Source organism: Rhinoderma darwinii, chromosome 1 (assembly GCF_050947455.1).
Source record: "Rhinoderma darwinii isolate aRhiDar2 chromosome 1, aRhiDar2.hap1, whole genome shotgun sequence".
NCBI classification, from domain to species: domain Eukaryota; kingdom Metazoa; phylum Chordata; class Amphibia; order Anura; family Rhinodermatidae; genus Rhinoderma; species Rhinoderma darwinii.
Genome location: NC_134687.1, coordinates 461,762,154 through 461,787,546, shown reverse-complemented (window position 1 = coordinate 461,787,546; position 25,393 = coordinate 461,762,154). Strand labels below are relative to the sequence as shown.

At 42.7% G+C, this 25,393-nt stretch overlaps 1 protein-coding gene across 6 annotated transcripts in view; it reads left to right on the top strand.

The window, feature by feature from the left end:
* LOC142657678 (E1A-binding protein p400-like) overlaps nt 1–25,393 on the top strand; it is a 164,213-nt gene that overhangs the window by 8,041 nt on the left and 130,779 nt on the right. For 5 of the 6 annotated variants that reach the window (XM_075832966.1, XM_075832993.1, XM_075832999.1 and 2 more), the window contains exons 2-4: nt 6,760–8,122; nt 9,391–9,429; nt 18,314–18,404. In XM_075832966.1, coding sequence (XP_075689081.1) covers nt 6,800–8,122; nt 9,391–9,429; nt 18,314–18,404 — 1,453 coding nt within the window. In that variant the 5' untranslated portion in view covers nt 6,760–6,799. The remainder of the gene's footprint in view (nt 1–6,759; nt 8,123–9,390; nt 9,430–18,313; nt 18,405–25,393) is intronic. The other variant, XM_075832984.1, reaches the window with a different exon arrangement.

The following is a 25,393-nucleotide window of genomic DNA, read 5'->3' as shown; positions in this document are numbered from 1 at the left end:
AACGAGGCAGCTGTTTTCTCCTGAAAACAGGCTGTCTTTTCAGACGTAAAAGCCTCTCATCGTGTGCACATACCCTAAGGCTTTATAGGTCTGCTCTCTAAAAAAAAAAAAAAACATGCAAAATCTGCAGCAGACCTGCACTGTGGGAACCCATCCTTAGGGTATGTTCACACACGGCAGATGCTCCCCGCAGGGAATTCCGGCCAAAAAAAACACCAAATTGTGGTGCAGTTTTCTTGGCCAGAAAATAGGTGTAAAAAAAGCGCTGCAGCAGTCGCATGGGGTGAAACGTCATCTCTGGAGACAGAGCTGGACGCAGGAGCATAGAGCTCTGGGACAGCATAGACTTTTTTATTTTCTGAGTTGCGATCTTTGCAGCAGAATTTCTGCCTCAAAAATTGCTACGTCTGCTACTTGTTGCAGGTTCTACCTCCCCATTAAATTCAATGGGGAAAACCTGCATCAGAAAACCAGCGATTCCACAGCATAAATTGACATGCTGCGGATTAAAAAAACGCACCGCACGTCAATTTATGATTTTATTTTTTTACACAGCGTGTGGATGAAATTTGTTTAAATCTCATCCACTTTGCTGCTATTGTAAGGGCTCAGCCGCACGCCGCAGAATACCGTAGCAGCATAGTGGATGAGATTTAACAACATTAATTTCTATGAGCTTGGACTGCAAAACACGGCTGTAATAAGACATGTCCGTTCTTTTTGCAGTCCAGGCTCCTGGGCCATGCAAGGACCATGGAAACCACGGTCGTGTGCATGGGCCCATTTTAATGAATGGGGCTGCAATTGCGGCCACAAAAATACGTTCGTGTGCATGGGGCCTTAGTGGACTTTCCTCCCCCGAAGAAAAAGAGAGATTTTTTTCCTGGGGTATATCCTTTCGTATGGAAGATCTTTGATAATGACCATAAGCAATGGTTAGGCTAAATAAGCCTATGGTAGACTGCATTAAAGGCTATGGACACACTGGGACCTGCATCTATCTCTACAACGGGGCCCCCTAAACCCTGTTCTACCGCTCTGTGTTCCTGCTGAGGCGTGTGATTTCTGACCATGTTAGATGAAAATTGCATAGCTCGCTGAGCTACGCGGTTTCTGTAACTCCCATAGAAGTGAATGGCAGTTACGGAAACAGAGTTCCCTGATGGGAAAACCCCTTTAGGCCAGGTTACCACGGGTCGCATACGCTGTGTAAAAATCACGCAGCGTGTCCGACCTGGAACCCGCAGTACATTCCGTCCGAAAAATCGTACCACGCTGTGGTGCATTTTTTTGGGATGGATTTTCCACTGCGGAAAGCAGCAGTAAAAACACTCCTACTTACCTAGGCCGTTGTTATGGCGACGCGTTCCTCCTGTGCAGTCTGGTCTCCCTAGATGATTGCAACCCATGTGGCCGCTGTAGTCTGTGATTGGCTGCAGTGGCGGACACATGGGATGTAACGTCATCCTAGGAGGCCGGCCCTCTGACGTCATCCAGTCCAGCCTCCTGGGATGACGTTTCATCACATGTAACCGCCGCTACAGCCTGTGATTGACTGCAGCGGTCACATGGGATGCAACGTCATCCCAGGAAGCTGGGCTGGACGAAGAAACAGACTTCTAGGTGTGTTTTTTTTTTTTGTTTTTTTTTTCCCGTAGTTGCGATTTTTGCGGCGTAAGTGCTGCGAATATTCCGCAACAGTTGTAACATTTGGCTTTCTTTTGCGGGATTTGCATTCCCATTGAATTCAATGGGGGAAACCCGCAACAGAAAATCAACTAAAACGCAGCATAGATTGACATGCTGCGGATTTAAATTCCGCACCGCAGGCGGGTTTTTTTTCCGCAGCATGGGCGTGAGATTTTCTAAATCTCATCCACTTTGCTGCTGCTGCAAATGCTGTGGAATTTCCATACAGAATTCTGTTGCGGAAATTCCATAGCATTTACGCCACATGGGAACCCTGCTTTAAGGCCATGGCTACACCTAGACTGTAGTGCAACTGATCAATTTTAAATATTGAGCTACAGCTGCAGTCCAAATGAGTACATTGAGTTACATATAATCTTGGACTGCAGCTGTCACTCAGTAGCGCTACAAAGACTAGATGTAACCTTGGCCTAAGGGTATGTTCACACGGCATATGTTTGAGGCTGGGTTCACACAACCTATTTTCTGGCGTAAACGAGGCGTATTATGCCTTGATTTACGTCAGAAAATACGGCCCAAATACGTCGGCAAACATCTGCCCATTCATTTGAATGGGTTTGCCGACGTACTGTGCCGACGACCTGTCATTTTACGCGTCGCTGTCAAAAGACGACGCGTAAAATGACCGCCTCGTCAAAGAAGTGCAGGACATTTCTGTGTACGTAATTTGAGCCGATTTTCATTGAATCCAATGAAGAACCGCTCCAAATTACGGCCGACAAAAACGCCTCGCAAAACGCCAGTACATGCAATTACGTCTGAAATGACGGAGCTGTTTTCTCCTGAAAACAGCTCCGTAATTTCAGCCGTAATGGTCGCTATCGTGTGCACATACCCTATAAGAGAAAACAGCCTCTGAATCCAGATGTTTTTGGATCTGACTTTCAAAGCGTTTTTGAAGCATCTTTAGAGGTTTTTTAAAGCGTTTTTTTTTTTTTTTTTTAGTGTCAATGGAAAATCGGCCTCAAAAATGCCTAATGAAGGGACATGTGACTTCTTATCTACTAGTCGCCTTGTTTGAAACATTGGCATAAGATTACGCCCCCTATGCAGTACACTGCTTTTTACCATTGAATTCAATGGCAAGCTGTTTGCAAGCATATTCAAGGCATATTTCAGAGCGTAATGCAACCGTTTTATGTACCGAAATAGGCCTGGAAAACTGTGTGAACATACCCTTAGTGGTTATTCACATGAACGAGTTTATCGGCCACGTGACGGCTGTTACACAGCTGCTTTATAATCCATGTACTTCTATGGGGCTATTCACACGGCTGTTTTAATGGACTGTGTGAACGGCCCGTGAAAAAATAGGATTTCCTATTTTAGCACGTTTTCACGGATCCCTCAATAGACTCAGGTCTATGTGGGATCTGTGATATCTGGTCCCACACTAATGCAAATCGGCCGATTTGACACATGTTCGTGTGAATAAGCCCTTAGGCTACGTGCACACATTGTGTAATTTGGTGCAGTAAATCTCCATCAAAACCGCAGATAAAATATGCACAGAATAGTGCGTATTTAGGTGCGGTTATTCATCCCTTTCTTTGTTTACACAGTCACCGCGGCCTGTCCATATGGGCAGCTGTGCCTGGTACTGCAGCATTTCACAATACTAATATGCCTAAGGTACAAAAACCCTGATTTCCAACTACTGAATAGTGCCAGAAAGTAAACTAAAATAGAACTTTTATTAACATAAATAAGACACTTTCAAAAAGACACAGAACTTTAAAATTAGCCGATGTGGACTAGCAATATGTAGCAAGTACAGATATGTTGCTCGGATATTTAGGCTATGGTCACACAGAGTTTTTTGCTAGCGGAATTTCTGCCTCAAAATTCCGTTTGGAAGTCTGAGGCAGATTTTGCCTCTCTCTGCACGCCGTTTTTCGCCCGTGGCCATTGAGCGCCGCAGGCATAAAACGCCGCGCAATACGCTTTCTCTGACGCCCATTGAAGTCAATTTGAGGTCAGAGGCGTAAACGCCCGAAGATAGGGCATGTCCCTTCTTTCTTCCGCGAGGCGATTTTTACCGCTCGCGGGAGAAAACCGCCCCCGCCTCCCATTGAAATCAATTGGAGGCATTTTCGGTCCGTTTTTGACGAGTTTTGCGGCGCGGTTTCCGCGTCAAAAAACTCGTCAAAATACTCAGCGTGAACATAGCCTTAGAGTAGACACATGGCTAGCCCCATTATACCTCTGAGGATGCTATGTTTGTAGCGAAACATGTCAGGGGGGGGGGCGCTTTCCCGCTTTTAATCGCCGAGTCTATCAATAAATTATATGTCAATTTGTAACAGTCAATTGGTGCCTGTTCAGCGTTCTGCAGCCGCTGACTCACCCATGCTGTCGTATACTACAGTGAAGGAAATAAGTATTTGATCCCTTGCTGATTTTGTAAGTTTGCCCACTGTCAAAGACATGAACAGTCTAGAATTTTTAGGCTAGGTTAATTTTACCAGTGAGAGATAGATTATATAAAAAAAAAAAACAGAAAATCACATAGTCAAAATGATATATATTTATTTGCATTGTGCACAGAGAAATAACTATTTGATCCCCTACCAACCATTAGGAGTTCAGCCTCCTCCAGACCAGTTACACGCTCCAAATCAACTTGGTGCCTGCATTAAAGTCCGCTGTCTTACATGGTCACCTGTATAAAAGACTCCTGTCCACAGACTCAATTAATCAGTCTGACTCTAACCTCTACAACATGGGCAAGACCAAAGAGCTTTCTAAGGATGTCAGGGACAAGATCATAGACCTGCACAAGGCTGGAATGGGCTACAAAACCATAAGTAAGACGCTGGGTGAGAAGGAGACAACTGTTGGTGCAATAGCAAGAAAATGGAAGACATACAAAATGACTGTCAATCGACATCGATCTGGGGCTCCATGCACAATCTCACCTTGTGGGGTATCCTTGATTCTGAGGAAGGTGAGAGCTCAGCCGAAAACTACACGGGGGGAACTTGTTAATGATCTCAAGGCAGCTGGGACCACAGTCACCAAGAAAACCATTGGTAACACATTACGCCGTAATGGATTAAAATCCTGCAGTGCCCGCAAGGTCCCCCTGCTCAAGAAGGCATATGTACAGGCCCGTCTGAAGTCTGCAAATGAACATCTGGATGATTCTGAGAGTGATTGGGAGAAGGTGCTGTGGTCAGATGAGACTAAAATTGAGCTCTTTAGCATTAACTCAACCCACCGTGTTTGGAGGAAGAGAAATGCTGCCTATGACCCAAAGAACACCGTCCCCACTGTCAAGCATGGAGGTGGAAACATTATGTTTTGGGGGTGTTTCTCTGCTAAGGGCACAGGACTACTTCACCGCATCAATGGGAGAATGGATGGAGCCATGTACAGTCAAATCCTGAGTGACAACCTCCTTCCCTCCACCAGGACATTAAAAATGGCTCGTGGCTGGGTCTTCCAGCACGACAATGACCCGAAACATACAGCCAAGGCAACAAAGGAGTGGCTCAAAAAGAAGCACATTAAGGTCATGGAGTGGCCTAGCCTGTCTCCAGACCTTAATCCCATCAAAAACTTATGGAGGGAGCTGAAGATCCGAGTTGCCAAGCGACAGCCTCGAAATCTTAATGATTTACAGATGATCTGCATAGAGGAGTGGGCCAAAATTCCATCTAACATGTGTGCAAACCTCATCATCAACTACAAAAAACGTCTGACTGCTGTGCTTGCCAACAAGGGTTTTGCCACCAAATATTAAGTCTTGTTTGCCAAAGGGATCAAATACTTATTTCTCTGTGCACAATGCAAATAAATATATATAATTGTGACAATGTGATTTTCTTTTTGTTTTTTTATATAATCTATCTCTCACTGGTAAAATTAACCTAGCCTAAAAATTCTAGACTGTTCATGTCTTTGACAGTGGGCAAACTTACAAAATCAGCAAGGGATCAAATACTTATTTCCTTCACTGTATATGTATCTACTCTAAATATCTTAGCAACATATCTGTACTTGCTGCGTATTGCTAGTTGTGTGTTCTGTGGCTTTTTTGGAAGTGTCTTATTTATGTTAAAAAAAAAAAAAGTTCCATTTTAGTTTACTTTCTGGCACTATTCAGTAGTTGGAAATCAGGGTTTTTGTGCCTTAGGCATATTAGTATTTTGAATTGTTTCATATACCCGCCAACTACTAGGGTTATTTGGTGTTCTATGGTACTGCAGCATGTCCCATTCCAGTGACTGAGACGAGCTGATGTACCCGGCACAGCTGCCTGCATTAATGAGCCGTTGTACCTATGTAAACAATGAAGGCATCGGATGTTGGATCGCCACCAATCAAACATGGATGGTCTATTCTAACTTCCGGAAATCCCCAATCTCTGAATTTCTGCTATCAAATGACACCGCTCTTTGTGCCCCACTAGGTTATACAACTATCATAGATAAGTCCTCTCCCTCTGGATCTTCCTCTATAAGCCAAAGCTCAGTTTGGCACTAGCAGTCCGGGTGTGACTATTATTTTATGATCGCCTTCTCCCAGAGATGAAAGCTGATAACTGAGTGCTTGGGGTCTTTGTTGGTTGTCCAGTTGTCCCTATGAAATAATGCTGTTATGACTTGTTATAGACCCGATAAATTCTCTAAATTAATAGCAACTCCTGTTACATAAACAAATAATATTTATGTTTAATTCATATGTGCAGTATATATAATAGTTATACAGATAAGTGGATTTTTTTAATAGAACCGTGCAGACTTGGCTGGTAATCGTTTGTCTGTAGGCACCTTTAGTTGCACGCTCAAATATATATTTTTTTGGTGGTAAAATAATTTGAAGAGAAAAACAAAGTTTTTGAAGCAGGCTGTTCTCCGAGTAACAGCGGATGCTATTATTTCATATGTAGTTGTTGGATTATCATAGAAAGTAATGCACTTAAGATTGTAATGAAATAATGTGGTCAGTTTATTAAGATTGGCTGTGACTTCATTTTTAGTATGCATGTAAGGACTTCTTCATTTAGTAGCATTGTTGTAATTTGTATATTTGTGGCTTTTACAGGATTCTACTGTGAGAACTTGGCTTGGGGGGTGGGGTTATAATGCCCCATGGTAACAGTCCCCAAGATACTCAGAATCAATCTCAGCCACCGAAGAGCAGCTCAGGGAATGATGGCGACCTACAAAGAACTCAGAAAGCTACACCTCAGTCACCTTCTCCATCATTTGCACCAGCGGTCAGTTCTCCTGGACCCCAGTCCCCCAGTTACCAAATACAGCAGTTAATAATGAGCCGGAATCCAGTTGCTGGTCAGAATGTGAACATTACTCTACAGAATGTAGGTCAAGTGGTAGGTGGAAATCCACAGATCACACTAACCCCACTGCCTATCCCTAATCCTGCCTCTCCTGGGTTTCAGTTCAGTTCCCAGCCACGAAGGTTTGACCATGGGTCTCCGTCTTATATTCAGGTTACATCCCCAATGTCTCAGCAGGTCCAGACTCAGAGTCCTACACAGCCCAATGCTGTGCCAATCCAAGCCTTACAGGGTGTTAGAGCCACCACGGCTGGAGCTAGCTTGAGTATGTGTAACCAGACTACCACCCCTGGATTTGTGGATGCAGGTTTGTTGGTGAGACAACTAAGTCTCGGTCCATCAAGTACTGGACACTTTGTATTTCAAGAGGGATCTGGAATTACACAGTTAACACCCGGCAGGCAAGTGCATCTTCCATTAGGAACTTCCACACCAGTCCAGACGCATACTCTTTTGCACTCTAATTCACAGACTGTTGGATCTCTGCATCAGTTTGGGTCACAGAATACTGTAGCTGCTGGTGCTGGAATGCAAACTTTGGCTACTTCAAGCAACATCACTACCACGAATATACCAACACAGATAAGCAGTATTATGCAAGGACCGTTCATTCAGCAACAGCAGGTTCTCCATGGCCAGCAACTGGGCAAGACTATCGGCTTTGACCGAACATCTGGAGGAATGATAGCTGGTGTTACTGGCGCATCTGCTTTTGGGATACCAACACAACAAACCCCAACAAGTCCATCCCGAACAGCTGCTCCTCAGGGACTCTCTAGTCTTCCTTTTACACCAACAATGAGTAGTACTGTAAAAAAACAAACTAAGAAGCTTGAAGAGATCCCACCTGCAACCGCTGAAGATGCACGCTTGAGAAAACAGTGCTTGGAGCATCATTACAGATCTATGAGAATGCTGAAAGAGAACTTCAAAGATTATCTAACTGAGTTGTTCTTTTTACAACACTGTCAAGGTAACATGATGGATTTCTTGGCCTTCAAAAAGAAACCTACACTTTTGCTACAATCTTTTTTAAGACAAAGTGATTTCGATCTAGAAGTGGAGGAGGAAGAAGTGGAAAAGAGTCCTGTAGTCGTCACAATGCAGGTATGATCAATTATCTTTATGCAAATTGTTAGTGGAGGAAAAAAATATAAATGCCAATAACTGGTCATTTCAAGAAAAGCATCTAAGCCCCTTTTGAAATTCTTTTATCAAATTTACCATCACCGCTTTCTGTGGCAGAGTAATCCTTATGAAGTGTATTCTTATATAGAGGGGGTGAATTGAGGCTTCCCAACTTGTATTTTTCATGCCTTAAGTGGCCTATCTTGTACAAGATGTGAACGGCGCTGTAATGTAGATTACAGCAGTGTTTTTTATTTAGAAAAACTCATTTTTGACGAAATTACAACCTATTTTAACTTTATGCTAATGAGTCTCTTAATGGACAACTGGGCGTGTCTTACTTTTTGACCAAGTGGGTGTTGTGGAGAGAAGTGTATGAGGCTGACCAATCAGTGACCAATCAGCGTCATACACTTTTTCCCATTCATTTACACAGCATATAGTGATCTTATTACATCACTATGTGCAGCCGCATAAACGCATTATAATGTTACTGCAGTGTCCTGACAATGAATATACATTACCTCCAGCCAGGACGTGATGTCTATTCACAATCCTGACATTTCTTTAGCGTCTGTGTTATATTTACAGCAAGGCAAGCGTAAGCTCGTTTTAAATGACCGGTTACATCGTAATCTCGCGAGATTACGCTAGCCTTGCTGTAAATATCACACAGACGCTACAGAAGTGTCAGGATTTTGAATACACATCACGTCCTGGCTGGAGGTAATGTATATTCACTGTCCGGACACTGCAGTAACGTTAATGTGTGTGTATGTGGCTGCACAGTGATGTAATAAGATCACTATATGCTGTGTAAATGAATGGGGAGAAGTGTATGACACTGATTGGTCAGCGTCATACACTTCTCTCCACAACGCCCACTTGGTCAAAAAGTAAAACACACCCAGTTGTCCATTAAGAAACTCATTAGCATAAAGTTAAAATAGGTCATCTCTCTGTAAAAAATGATCGTTTATCTAAATAAAAAACACTATTGTAATCTACATAACAGCGCCGATCACATCATGTACAATATAGGGCACTTATAATGTGGTGACAGAGCCTCTTTGAGCAGTGTTTGTCTATATGCGCTCTACTGCAGGTTCATTTATCATATGGGTGTGCGTACGGCATTACTTATCCAAAATTGCAGTGTGTATCACTGCAAATAAAATTATTTAGTCAGAAGTGAATTTATTTTTTATTTTTTTTCTCCTGTTCTCCATATTATCTGCTGCAAACAGCAAGCCTCAGAACTGCTTTGTAAAGGACACCAGCCAGAGGTAATCTAGAAATGGACCTTAGTGTAGATTAAAAATGTATAACGGTCCAACATCTTACTTGTTGTACAATTTTTGATTTAATTTCTCTATGGTTCAGTGTGACAGTTGTTTGTATCTGTGTCGTGGATGATGCTTTAAATCCACAGTGTGCAAATATGTTAGTTCTACTGCTCTTTTAGAATTTTACATGAGCCTTTTCTGAACATGTAAAAGGAGTAGTAAATGTGTGAAAATCATCACCCTGGGGGTCCCAAGACCTTTACCCTGCTTAACTACATTCAAGAACTGGTGCTATTCTCTCTGTCATGCCTATAGACTTCAATGGAGGGGGCTGCACACAAACACGGCCATTTCTCCGTTGAATTCAATGGGGAAAGCGGTAATACAAGATCGGCGAACTCAGAATGGGAATTCCGCTTTAAAGAGGATCTGTTACTAGTTTAGTAATGCCCCATCTCCTAGCTAATCTAATAGACGCTGTCACACTGATCATGCTAGTGAAAATTGTGTCCCAAAACTATTATTTTAAAAGTTATGATCTTATTTCTAAATATGCTAATGAGCCAATGCTTGACAAATGGACATCAACGCCAGCGATTCTCCTGAGGTGGAGCTACCTCACAGCGTCTGACGCTGTCCCATCAGCATTAAAGAGGCTCTGTCACCAGATTTTGCAACCCCTATCTGCTATTGCAGCAGATCGGCGCTGCAATGTAGATTACAGTAACGGTTTTATTTTTAAAAAACAAGCATTTTTGGCCAAGTTATGACCATTTTTGTATTTATGCAAATGAGGATTGCAAAAGTCCAAGTGGGCGTGTATTATGTGCGTACATCGGGGCGTTTTTAATACTTTTACTAGCTGGGCGTTCTGATGAGAAGTATCATCCACTTCTCTTCAGAACGCCCAGCTTCTGCCAGATCACGCTGTGACGTCACTCACAGGTCCTGCATCGTGTCAGATGAGCGAGGACACATCGGCACCAGAGGCTTCAGTTGATTCTGCAGCAGCATCGGCGTTAGCAGGTAAGTCGATGTAGCTACTTACCTGCAAACGCTGATGTCTATAGTGTCTAGGTGAACATGTGACCTTCCTTGGGGTGTTTCCATGGGGTTGGGACAAAAAAGGCCTGACCAATGAAATTCATCGTTTTTTTTTTTAACGCCCATGAAAAACTGATGCAGAAGGGATGTCAAACGGCCGTTAACATAGAGACGGACTGGAAATGGATGAAAATTTGGAGACACACTGATTCAAAACGGCCATGAAAAACTGTTTTTAAGGGCCTGTTCACATCACCGTTCGCTTTCCGTTCCGTCTGAGGTTTCCAACGGGTGAACCCCGCAACGGAAAGTGAAGGTGAAACCACCGCTTCCGTTTCAGTCACCATTGATAGCAATGGTGACGAAAACATCGCTAATCGTTTCCGTTCGTCACCATTCCGGCAGGTTTCCGGTTTTCAGACGGAATCAATAGCGCAGTCAACTCCGCTATCAATGGTGACTGAAATGGAAGCGGTGGTTTCACTTTCCGTTGCGGGGTTCACCTGACGGAAACCTCAGACGGAACCCCAGAACGGAAAGCGAACGGTGATGTGAACAGCCCCTTATTGACATTTTTTTTCACTGTCGTGTGAATGTAGCCTTCTCCTACCAGATGGAAGATGATCACATTGCTAGATAAGACTCCGGTTGCAATTACATTCACATTGCATTCACCAACATATGTGTATTAAAAGGTTCCCAAGATCCCCGCCGATCCGTGCCATGTCCCTTTCATTCTTTACATAAGCACAACCACACTCGTATGTACAGTGCTGTGCCTGTGTAAACAATAATATGTATGCGGTGCTCCAGCCCTGTGGCTCCTTCATTCTGCTGATCAGGGGGGGCCCCCGCTGAACAAACATTGATGACCTATTCTAAATATATGCCATCAATATTTAAGCCCTAGAAAAAAAAATCAACTTTTGCATATTGTTCCTGCAGTATCATAGCAAGTATATTTATAGCTTTGAGTTTTCCAGCGTTCGTTATCTAAAGCGTAATAATTGTGTAATTAAAAGTTGTTACTTTCCAATATACTATAGGCTTCATGCGTTGAAGTTGTTGCCCATAGGAATGTATCGCTTGTTTTATTTTAAAATAAGCTCTTGGAAGATGAAAGCTGGAAAAATGTTTATGCATTAGCTCTTGGGGTGAGTTCACACCTAGCATAAATACTGTGAATTTTCCGCAACAAATTTAGTTGCGGAGAATCCGCAGCGTAACACAGTATAAGCAAAGTGGATGAGATTTGAAGAAATCTCATCCACAAGCTGTGTACGTGCTGAGCGGAAAAAACGTTTAGAAATTGACCTTCGGAGCGGTATTTTAATCTGCAGCATGTCAATTGTATTTGCGTAATCGCTGCTTATTTGTTGCGGGCTTTCCCCATTAAACTCAATGGGGAGGTAAAACCTGCAACAAATAGCATGTGTGGCGTTTTTTGCGCCGGAAAAGCAGCAATACCGCTGCCCAAAAAAAAGCGCAACTCTGGGTGAAATTTTTTTTCTTGTACTTACACAGAATTCTGTCTCTCTTCGTCCAGGTCAGCCTCTTGGGGTGACGTTTCATCCCATGCGACCGCTGCAGCCAATCACATACTGCAGCGGTCAAATAGGATGAAACGTCATCCTAGGAGGCCGGGCTGCAGAACGGCGGAGGGACACGTTGCCATGGCAATGTAAGTATTAAACTTTTTTTTTTTTTTTTGCATGTGCAGTTTTCCGCAGCGGACATTCAGGCCGAAAAACTACACCACTACTTGGTGAGGTTTTTCATTTGGAATTCCCTGCAGCGCACAGGGCGGATACGCTGTGTGCTTTTACATAGCGTATCCGCCCTGTGTGAACATAGACTAAGGCCTCATGCACACGACCGTAGCCGTGTGCACGGCCGTGATTTTCGGGTCGGCCGGCTGCGGAATGTCAGCCGCAGGCCGCCCGCAAATAGTGGGACATGCACATGGCCGCGGCTATTGTTTTCAATGAGCCCGGACCGCAGAATCGGGCCGTAATAAGACATGCCCATTCTTTCTGCGGTCCGGGCTCCCGGGCCGTGCACGGACCGCAAAAACTACGGTCGTGTGCACGGCCCCATAGAAAAGAATGGGGCCGCAATTCTCCCGTGGATTTTCGGGGGAATTGCGGCCGCAAAAACACGGTCGTGTGCATGAGGCCTTAGTGGCCGGGGATTCCGCTTCAGGCGAAGTCACTGCCCATATATGGACAGTGAAGTCGGGGACTTCTCCTGGAGCGGACCCCTACAGCGGTGCCATCTACAGGAAGAGGGAGGGTGTGCCATCTAAGGGAGGGTGTGCCATCTAAGGGAGGGTGTGCCATCTAAGGGAGGGTGTGCCATCTAAGGGAGGGTGTGCCATCTAAGGGAGGGTGATATGTACAAGGGGGATGTGGGGCATTATCTACAGGGGGGGGCAGTGTGTGGCGGTCTCTACAAGGGGGGGCAGAGTGTGGCGGTCTCTAAAGGGGGGGCTGTGTGTGACGGTCTCTACAGGGGGGCTGTGTGTGGCATTATCTACAGAGGGTGGTGTGTGGCAAAAAAAATTTACACATGAAATTCATCTGTTTTTAAAACGGTCAGTGAAAAAAAACGGATGCAAAAGGTCAAAATCGGCCGTTGAAAATGGAACCACGGCCCAAAACGGCCTAGAAAAGCAGACCAAAATGGCTGTTTATCGGCCGACCCTCGGACCTTGTCGTGTGAATAGAGCCTAAGGCCCCAACAAAAACCTGTGGAAACACTCTGACATATCTAGGCCATTCTCGGTCCTAAAAGCCTGGACTCCAGACTGATGTATTTTACCTGCACTGATGCATTGTAGCAAACTATCAGAACCGGAGAGATATTTGTGGTTTTGTAGCTCACAGAACATTACTGGATATGATTGTTGCAAATGGTGGATGTAAACGAGAATGTTCCCATTCACTGACTTCTAACAGAGGTCTTTGTGATTTGATTCCTTGCTATTTTAAAGTATATTATAAATCTGCATAACGTTTTAATAAAATGATTAGTATAAAACTGGAACCCCCCCCCTAATGTTCTTATGACTGACGTGCTTTTAATAACTTGGTGATTATTACAGCACATTTTTATCAGCATGTCTTCGTTGCTGCTGGAATTCTTACATCCATTCTTGATATATGACAACTTCGAGTCTAAGGTCAGGTCCACACGTGTTGGATTTTCTGCAGATTTGCACAGGTGAAGTTTGCAGCAGAATACAGCATCATGCAAGTAGATTAGTAGATTTTAACCAACCTTATCCACATGCGGAAATTTTCTGCGCAGAAATTTACCTGCGGTGTTGATTTTTAAATCTACAGCATGTAAATTTCTGTCGTGGATTGGTCACTTTCCCTATTGCCTTCAATAGGGAATTCAAAATCCACACTACAATCAGCAAGCAATGTATTGTTGTAGATTTTGCTGCAAATGTTAAATGTATTTTTTACTTTATTTTTGGGTTATCCACAACAAAATGTAAATGATTCGGTGCAAATTTGCTGCTGTTTTTTATTTGCTGCGCAAAAAATCTGCAGCAAATCTGAGCTGTGGACTTACACTGCGGCTGAATTCAGACGAACGTAGAGTACATCCATGTGACGCCGTTAAAACAACGGCCGTCACACGGACGTATGTTTTTCAATGGAGCCGTTCACACGGCTGTTGTTTCAACGGATCGTGTGAAGGGTCCGTTGAAAAATAGAACATCCGTTTTCACGGATCCCTCCATAGACTTAAGTCTATGGGGATCTACGAAAACTGAACCTGCACGTGGGCACCTCGGACGTGAAAAAGTCATGTTTTTCATGTCCGTTTCTCCACGTTCGTGTGAATCTGGCCTTACATTGCTGTTCTTAGCAGCTGTAAATAATTTAGGCCTCATTCAGACGAGCGTGTATCTCGTCTGTGTGACAGCCATTAAAACAATGGCCATCACACAGATTCATGTATTTCAATGGGACAGTTTACACGACCTTTGTTTCAACGGAGCGTGTGAAGGCTCTGTGAAAAGATGGGACATGTCCTATTTTCCTGCGTGTCACGTATTCCTCAATGGACTAGTCCATGAGGGATCTGTGACAACGTGTCCCGCACGGGTGAACCTCGGATGTGAAAAATTGCAGTTTTTCACGTCCGAGGTTGGCTACACTTGTCTGAATGTAGCCTTGCTCTTTAGATGTCAGATGTTGGCATCACCGTAAAGCCAGGATCACACACACAGTTTTGATGCCGTTTAGGCAGTTTTTGGATAAAAAATGTTTGGGCCTCTTCCAGATATGGGTCCAAAAGGAACGTAAGGTATAAAGAAAAGACTGCATCACCTTTCTTTTATGTCCGCTTCTATGTTTTGGCTAAAAAAATGCATTAAAAAAAATGTGTGTGTGATCCTGGCCTTCCGCTGCTTCTCTTACATCAAGGGAAAAATAAAGTCAGGAGTGGTTCATAAGATACTACTGCAAAATTAATTTAGCATCCAATTTACCTAAGATTGCAGCCCTTGGGAAAGCTTTCACCCAATAATAAGGTTATATGCGTGGCTCAGCATATACAGTGAAGGAAATAAGTATTTGATCCCTTGCTGATTTTGTAAGTTTGCCCACTGTCAAAGTCATGAACAGTCTAGAATTTTTAGGCTAGGTTAATTTTACCAGTGAGCGATAGATTATATTTAAAAAAAAACAGAAAATCACATAGTCAAAATGATATATATTTATTTGCATTGTGCACAGAGAAATAAGTATTTGATCCCCTACCAACCATTAAGAGTTCAGCCTCCTCCAGACCAGTTACACGCTCCAAATCAACTTGGTGCCTGCATTAAAGACAGCTGTCTTAAATGGTCACCTGTATAAAAGACTCCTGTCCACAGACTCAATTAATCAGTCTGACTCTAACCTCTACAACATGGGCAAGACCAAAGAGCTTTCTAAGGATGTCAGGGACAAGATCATAGACCTGCACAAGGCTGGAATGGGCTACAAAACCATAAGTAAGACGCTGGGTGAGAAGGAGACAACTGTTGGTGCAATAGTAAGAAAATGGAAGACATACAAAATGACTGTCAATCGACATCGATCTGGGGCTCCATGCAAAATCTCACCTCGTGGGGTATCCTTGATCCTGAGGAAGGTGAGAGCTCAGCCGAAAACTACACGGGGGGAACTTGTTAATGATCTCAAGCCAGCTGGGACCACAGTCACCAAGAAAACCATTGGTAACACATTACGCCGTAATGGATTAAAATCCTGCAGTGCCCGCAAGGTCCCCCTGCTCAAGAAGGCACATGTACAGGCCCCTCTGAAGTTTGCAAATGAACATCTGGATGATTCTGAGAGTGATTGAGAGAAGGTGCTGTGGTCAGATGAGACTAAACTTGAGCTCTTTGGCATTAACTCAACTCGCCGTGTTTGGAGGAAGAGAAATGCTTCCTATGACCCAAAGAACACCGTCCCCACTGTCAAGAATGGAGGTGGAAACATTATGTTTTGGGGGTGTTTCTCTGCTAAGGGCACAGGACTACTTCACCGCATCAATGGGAGAATGGATGGAGCCATGTACCGTCAAATCCTGAGTGACAACCTCCTTCCCTCCACCAGGACATTAAAAATGGCTCGTGGCTGGGTCTTCCAGCACGACAATGACCCGAAACATACAGCCAAGGCAACAAAGGAGTGGCTCAAAAAGAAGCACATTAAGGTCATGGAGTGGCCTAGCCAGTCTCCAGACCTTAATCCCATCGAAAACTTGTGGAGGGAGCTGAAGATCCGAGTTGCCAAGCGACAGCCTCGAAATCTTAATGATTTACAGTAGGGATGCACGGTGCATCGAAACTTCGATACTGTTTCGATACTTTGCATCCCTAAACGGTTCGATACCGCTATTTCCTGTATTTCGATACTGAGCTGCGCAGCCGCACAGCTCAGTATAGTAATACATGAATGTATGGGAGCGCGGCTGCGGCTGTGTAATTCAGCCACAGCCCCGCTCCTGAGTCATAAGTGCGCACGGTCAGGATGATGCGATGTGGCCAGCGCTGTACTTATGAGCGGCGGCACTGAAGACCGAACATGGCGGGCGCGCTGCAAAACACCCCCATGTTCTGTGTTCAGTGCCTGAACTGCCGCTCATTAGTGCAGCGCCGGCCGCACCTCCTCATGCTGACCGCGCGCGCACTTCCTGTCAGGAGCGGGGCAATGGCTGTATTACACAGCCGCAGCCCCGCTCTATAATGGCAGAGATCTGAGAAACCTCTCATCTCCGCCTTTATTCCCCTGAATGCTGCGATCACAGCTGACTGCAACATTCAGGGGAAAGTGAGCAGGGGGGATGCCCCTGGATCGCGTCACAGGGAATTCTTGTGACGCGATCGAGGGCCATACCATATATGGGCAGAAAGCCCAGGGTCTATTGACGGACCCCAGGGCTGTCCTACCATATTTCATGTTGTTAGGACATACCCAAGTATGTCCTAACAACAGCCTGTGTGCTCTCTGTCCACAGGCTAATGTACTGGCACATATCTGATATATGTCAGTACATTGAAGTTTAAAAACAAAGTATTGTTAAAATTAAAAAAAATACACATTCACCTTTTTTACAATAAACATTAAAATAAGTCTCAATACATAAAATATTCACACATTCAGTATTGGCGCGCACAACAATTTTTCTGCATCATTTATGATGTGTGCGCTGTAAAAAAATGAAATAAACACGGCTTTCATTCACTTATTATTGTGAGGCAGGAGGTGCGATGAATTTACCCTCCATGTTCCTCACATTAATAGTAATTAACCCCATCATGTACCTCACACATTAACCCATTATGACTGAGAAACATGATGGGATTAATTACTATTAATGTGAGGCGCGTTCAAAATTCATCACACCTCGCGCCTCACATCAGAAAACGGAAGAATTGATTTTTTTTATTACTGTTGGCAAAAGTATCGAAATTGGTATCGAAATCGCAATACTAAACGAAGTATCGGTATCGAAGTCCAAATTCTGGTATCGTGACATCCCTAATTTACAGATGATCTGCATAGAGGAGTGGGCCAAAATTCCATCTAACATGTGTGCAAACCTCATCATCAACTACAAAAAAAAGTCTGACTGCTTTGCTTGCCAACAAGGGTTTTGCCACCAAGTATTAAGTCTTGTTTGCCAAAGGGATCAAATACTTATTTCTCTGTGCACAATGCAAATAAATATATATAATTGTGACAATGTGATTTTCTTTTTTTTTTTTTTTTTTTTTTGGACCAAAGCCAGAAATGGATCCAAAAAGAAGGAAAGCTATGAAGAAAAGACTGATTCATCTAATGTCTTTTGTGTCCAGTTCTGTGTTTAACAAAATATTAAAAACTGTATGTGTGATACTGGCCCAAAGGGGTTTTCTAATCACATTTTTGGTAAATTGGTTTGATTGTTGGGACTTCGACCACTGGGACCCACAGCAGGACGTGGGGACCCAGTACTATATTTGTCATTCGAATGTCTGATTCACTATAATAAAACGTACCCTGAAAATTAAAAGGAGCTAAAATGAACCTAAAATGCAGCTATGTAAGTGAGCTCCGAGTATTGTAGCAGGTTACAGTCACACGTATTTAGAGCCCAAAAATTTTATCTGATCCGATCATAAAATCAGATTAGGCTTTCCCAAAAAAAGGCTTCCTGATTTCCCATCATTGGATCTATTCCCATTTTTTTGGCTTTAAATAATTCAGTTATTTTATAGTATGAAATAAGAGACGTGATTGGTTCTTGAAAAACGAAAGTGTTTTTTGATTATTATTTTTTCCCATTTTAGTCATTAGATGCTCCTACAAGTCCGACTGCTTTAGAAATTCCAAGTGCTATGGAGATCCAAGCTTCCTATGTACAAAAGGAGAATTCAATTGGTAATACATATTACTTTTTAATGTTATGTTTTAGCTAGCTTTTTAAACATTTTGCTTCTGCATATTTAATTGCATGTTTGACTGAAAGTAAAATATTTAAAATTGGATAGCCCAAACAATAGAGCGACCATTAAAAGGGTTTTGTGTTTTTTATATAAATTAAGCTTAACCCCTTCCCGACCACCCCACTTAGATTAACGGGCTGCAGCACTGGTCCTTGTGCCTGCAGCCTGTTTAATCTACGTGTGCTCTTAACAGAGCACACAGGTGCTCCCCGCAGCCCGGCATCTCCCAGTACAGGCTGCTACTAGGAGATCGGGTCGGATCACAGCAGTGATCCCAGCCGATTAACCCCTTAAATGCGGCAATCAATAGCGACCGCAGCATTTACGTTGTTATAGCAACATTGGCGCGGCGCGATTGCAGGGGCCGATTGTTGCTATGGCAACCGGAAGCCTAACCAAGGCTTCCGGTCTGCCATCTGTGGAAGGCGATTAGGTCCTGCCAGAGGAATGACCTAATATGCCTCCTGTCAGTGTGAACCTGACGGGTATAATACCCTACAATACATAAGTATTGCAGGGTATCATAACAACGATCCAACAGTTGGATTTTCAAGTTCCTAAAAAAAAAAGTTACAAAAAAATTTACAAAAGTAAAGTGTCAAAATAATAAAATTTTAAAATCGCCCTTTTTCCCTTATAAAGTCCCTTTTTTTTTATTTTTTTCATTTTTCTTTCTAATAATAAGCTATGCATAATTGGTATCGCGGCGTCCGTAACGGCATGAACTATAAAAATATAATGTAATTTATCCCGCACGGTGACACCATTAAAACAAATAATAAAAAAACGATACCGGAATTGCTATCTTTAGTCACTTCAGCTTTCAAAAAATCGCATAAATAGGGATCAAAAAGTCGCATGTACCCAAAAATGGTACCAATAAAAACTACAGTGCCGCAAAAAACAAGCCCTCACACAGCTTTCCTGATAAAAAAATAAAAAAGTTATGGCTCTTAGAATATGGCGACACAAAAACAAAATAATTTTTTTAAAACCGTGATTTTATCGTGCAAACACCGTAAAACATAAAAAACCTGTATACATATGGTATCGCCGTAATCGCATCGACCCACAGAATAAATTAAATGGGTAATTTATAGTGCACGGTGAACGCCGTAAAAAACAATAGAAGTTTTGACGGCCTAATTACACTAAATTCAGCAAAAAACCTGTGGGGTTAAAATGCTCATTATACCCCTCGATTAATTTTTTGAGAAGTGTAAGTTTGCCAAATGGTGTCTTTTTTTGGGGGGGTTTCCACTGTTTTGGCACTACAAGACCTCTTCAAACCTGACATGGTGCCTAAAATCTAATAAAAAGAATGCCTTAAAATCCTCTAGGTGCGCCATTGCTTCTGAGGCCGGTGCTTCAGTCCATTAGTACAGTAGGGCCACATGTGGGATATTTCTAAACGACAAAATCTGGGCAATAAATTATTGAGTTGCGTTTCTCTGGTAGAACCTTCTGTGTTACAGCAAAAAATGGATTTTCCGACAAAAAAAAAAAAAATTTGTAAATTTCCCCTCTACTTTGCTTTAATTCCTGTGAAACACCTAAAGGGTTAAGAAACTTTCTGAATGCTGTTTTGAATACTTTGAGGGGGGCAGTTTTTAAAATTGGCTGACTTATGGGGGTTCCTAATATATAAGGCCCTCAAAGCTGCTTCAGAACTGAACTCTTACCTATAAAAATAGGTTTTGGAAATTTTCCTGAACATGTGAGAAATTGCTGCTAAAGTTCTAAGCCTTGTAACGTCTTTGACCATCCTTCTTTTTTTTTTTTCTAAGAATGATGCCAACATAAAGCAGACATATGGGAAATTTTAATTCGGAATTTGCAAATTTTCGCTAAAGTTTGGTGGTTTTCACAAACAAATACTGAATTTATTCATCACAATTTTCCACTAACATAAAGTACAATATGTCAAGAGAAAACCATCTCAGAATCGCTTGGATGGGTAAAGGCATTTCCCAAGTTATTACCACATAAAGTGACACATGTCAGATTTGAAAAAATCTGCTGCGTCCACAAGGCGAAAACAGGCTGTCCTGAAGGGGTTAAAGGGAACCTGTCAACAGCTTTTCACCTATTGAACTCACCCCTCGCTGCAAAAGTTCATTGCTGTTATCCCCTCTCCTAAACTCCTCCGACCGTAAATAACGGTCTGCAAACATTTTGCGCCTTTTATGGTATTAATCCGGCAGTCTCGCTCGTTCCTCTTCTTATGCCCGACCACTGCCGATAACTGGCCTGCCCTGAATGCCAAAATCTCATCTGAGATAGTGGGCATGCGCCTGTCGTATGGTCTGATACCCTTCCCCGCTTTGTCCGGATTTCAAATCTAGTTACTGCGCATGCGCCGCTATGGTGTACCCGTTGTGCGCCTGCATAAGAACCAGACATCGATGCGCAAGCGCGGGATTTCGTGTGTGCTGGGGGGAGCTGTCAATCAAAAGGAGGCGGAGTTAACTTGGAAAGGCATGAGGAATGAAGATATGACTCTTATGCTCATTAGCATACGGCCCAGAACACTAAAAATTAATACTATAGGTACAGAGCCTACTTAGAAGATATATAGGTTATAGGTTACATAAAAATTATTTTTTACCCACTTCCACCAGGTGTTGCTGGTTTAATAGGTGAAATGCTGGTCACAGGTTCCCTTTAGAGAGGACCTGTCTCCTCTCTTGACATGTCTATTTTAGTAAAAAAAAAAATTATATTCCTCATGAAATAACAATTCTGGAGCATATTTTCTTAATAGTTTGCATAGTGCCATTCCTCTGTTATTCTTCCTAGAGTTTTCTGGAAAAAAAAAAGTGTACAACTTGGTGTTACCAGTTGTGCGTTCGTCCCTACTAGGGATGCACGATGCATCGAAACTTCGATACTCTGCATCCCCAAACGGTTCGACACCGTTATTTCATGTATTTTGCTACTGAGCTGTGTGGCCACACCGCTCAGTATAGTAACACATGAATGTATGAGAGTGCGGCTGTGTGATAGTCATTGTCCCGCTCCTGAGTCCTGACAAGTGAGCATGGTTAGGATGATGCGATGCGGCCGGCGCTGCACTAATGAGCGGCGGCACTGAAAACAGAGCATGGCGGGCGCCCTGCAAAACACCCCCATGTTCTGTCTTCTGTGCCTGAACCGCCGCTCATTATTGCAGCGCCGGCCGCATCTCCTCATGCTGACCGCACACGCACTTCGTGTCAGGAGTGGGGCAAATGATTGTATTACACAGCCGGAGCCCCGCTCTATAACTGCGTAGATCAGAGAAACCTCTCATCTCCGCCGCTATTCTCCTGAATGCTGCGATCAAAGCTGGCCGAGCATTCAGGGGAAAATGAGAAGTGGGGATGCCCCTTGGATCGCGTCACAGGGAATTCCTGTGACGCGATTAAGGGACATACCATATATAGGCAGACAGCCCAGGGTCTATTGAAGGATCCCAGGGCTGTCCTACCATATTTCCTGTTGTTAGGGCATACTTAGGTCTGTCCTAACAACTGCCTGTGTACTATCAGTGCACAGGCTAATGTACTGTAATATAGATATATGCCAGTACATTAAAGTTTAAAAATAAAGTAAAAACATAAGTTAATATTAAATAAAAAAAATACACGTACACCTTTTTTACAATAAACATTAAAATAAGTCTCCATACATAAAATATACACATACTCCGTATTGGCGCGGCCGTCATTACCTGCACAACAATTTTTTTTGTGTCATTTATGAAGTGTGCGCTGTAAAAAAAATAAAATTTAAAACTGCTTTCACTTATTAATGTAAGGCACGAGGTGTGATGATGAATTTAACCTCCATGTGCCTCACATTAATAGTAATTAACCCCATCATGTACTTTACACATTAACCCATTATGACTGAGAAACATAATGGGGTTAATTACTATTAATGTGAGGCACATGGAGGTTAAATTCATCATCACACCACGCGCCTCACATCAGAACATGGAAGAACTTTTTTTTTTTTTTTATTATTACTGTTGACAAAGTATCGTTTTGGTATCGAAATCGCAATACTAAACGAAGTATCGGTATCGAAGTCCAAATTCTGGTATCGTGACATCCCTACACAGTCTGACCATGTCCAATTAGTGCTGACAAGGTGAGACTGTGTAGGGACACGCCCCTTTGACAAGGGGAATAACACCTAGTTGTCAATTAATTCATACATTTCTAGGAGTAATAACAGAGGAACAGCACAACAGAGTTTTAAGAAATGATGCTCCATAATTGTTATTTTACGGACAATACATGTATTTGCTTAAATAGACATGCCAGGAGAGGTGACAGCTCCTCTTTAATTGCTGTAGAACTTAAACGCTATGTAAAGTAAAGGCTTTGAAATCTCTACCTGACGGGTTCAGTGTCGGCAGGTCCTGCGTGTCTGACACACCGGATCCACCTGTAAACTATCACGTCTAATTTATGAACATAGATGTGATCGATAGCGTGTCCACGCAGTATCCACCCGTTGTCACTACACGATACAGCTGCTCTGTATAGAGAATACAGAGCAGCTGTATCTATAAATACTTATTAAAAATTAGTTTTACTTTTTTTTTTAAAGTTACACAAAACACACTGATACTCCTTTTTTTTTTTTTTTTTTTTAAAACAAAACATTGTTTTGCCTTTCAAAGGTTTATATAGCCTTTAAAGATAGCCTAAAGCTAGAGGTGCTCGGCTGAAGATGTGCCAAATTTTTCAGCGGTGTAAACGCAGTAAAAACCCCTGGAAAGCCGCAGGTGCACGTATACTTTGCTATAATCAATGTTTAATACTAAATCCGCAGGAAAAACCACAGCATTATGCGCAACAAACACGCACCATTTGCTGCAGATTTCTGTAACAAAAATATAATTTATTTTATTTTTTTATAGATTCCACTTCATATTTTCTTTTGCAGAAAATCTGCAGTGTATCCTAGGTGTGGAAACATACCCTTACAGACCTAACAAGCTGAGCAGAACAAGTATCCTTAGCTATATTGCCATACTACTGCAGAAACTACTTCTATTGAACAGACAATCCCTATGCAGAGACCTGGCTGTGGGGAGAGTGACTGAGCATGCGTGGCCACTAGCCCTCAGCTCATCTGGTGGATGCTCACGTTGCTATACACTTTGAACATCAAGATGGTGCCATACTAAGTAAAAAACACCATACTATGTATGATGCTGTGAGTTACTCCCTCCTTGCGTAGCTATTGTCCCAAACTGAAAACATGTTACAGTACGGAACAGTATTTCCGCGGCTGGCAGGGACACCTAGCATCATACATAACTACGATGCTAGGCGCCCAGCTCCCTGAACAGTGTTCGTCCGGGAAATGCAACAAACATGCAGTCCGTATATCACGGAGCGAACACGGTCGTGTGCATGAGGCCTTAGGGTTTCCTATTTTGAGTGAGACACAATTTTTAAATTCAGTGTTTTGTTTCAGACCCGTTTGCATCATACATCAAACCACACACTGATAAAACACAAAATAGACATGAAGATTTTGCACAGGGATGAGTAAATTACATGCAAGGGGACTTATTTTTTTTTGTTTCTGTGTTTACTACACCTTTTTAATATACAGTAATTTTTAATAGAACAGTAAGACAGTGCAGTAAATTGTAAACACATCTTATTAGGAAGATTTGCACTAATGTTAATTTTGTTTTCTTCGCATTGAACAATAGGATGTTTGTATTACTAAAACCTATCATTTTAAATATGGCCAAATTGTTTTATTTTCTGAAAGGTACTTTCCAGTTTTATATACAGTACTGTGCAAAAGTTTTAGGCAGTTGTGGAAAAATGCTGCAAAGAATACTTTCAAACAGAAGTGTTAATAGATGAATTAACAAAATACAAAGTTAATGAACAGAAGATAAATCGGATTGAAATCAATATTTGGTGTGACCACACTTTTGACTTCAAAACCGCATCAATTCTTCTAGGTACACTTGCACAAAGTCATGGATTTTGTGGAATTATTGTCTGATATAATTGGTAAATGATATAATTGGTAAATCATACACCTAACAGGTGATGATGATCATAATTTTCATATGTAGGTTAAAACAGTCATTAACTGTAACAGAAACAGGTGTAGGAGGCTTAAAACTGAGTGAGGAACAGCCAAACTCTGCTACAAAGGTGAGGTGGGGGAAGACCGTTTCATGTCCCAGGTCCAACGGGCAACGTTGAGGACCGAAGACGCAGTGGGCCACCAAGAAATCATCCCTTCGATATTGGAATATGTCCAGCAGTGCCATCAGCTCAGAACAGGCAGAAACCAGGGGGACCCAGGTACACCCACTTACTTTTCAGAGAAGTCTGGCCAGAAGTGGTTTTCATGGAAGAATTGTGGCCAAAAGCCATAGCTTTGATGTGGAAACAAGGCCAAGCAACTCAACTATGCACAAAAACAAAGAAACGGGTGAAGAAAAATGGCAGCAAGTGCTTTGGAGTCAAAATTATAAGTATTCTGCTGCAACAGAAGGTAGTTTGTTCACCGAAGGGCTGTAGAGCGGTACAGTAATGAGGTCTGCAGGCAACAGTGAAGAATGGTGGCGGTACCTTGCAAGTTTGGGGCTGTGGATTTGGATATGGAGTTGTGGATTTGAACAGGATTAATGGTGTCCTCAATGCTGAGAAATACAGGCAGATACCGAACCATCATGCAATACCAGCAGAGAGGCGTCTGATTGGCTCCAAATGTATTCTTCCACAGGACAACTACCCCAAACATAAAGCCAATGTTATTAAGCACTATCTTCAGCGTAAAGCACAAGGAGTCCTGGAAGTCATGATATGGCCCCCAAAGAGCCCTGATCTCAACATTTGAGTTTGGGATTACGTGAAGAGACAGAAGGATTTGAGGAAGCCTTCATCCACAGAA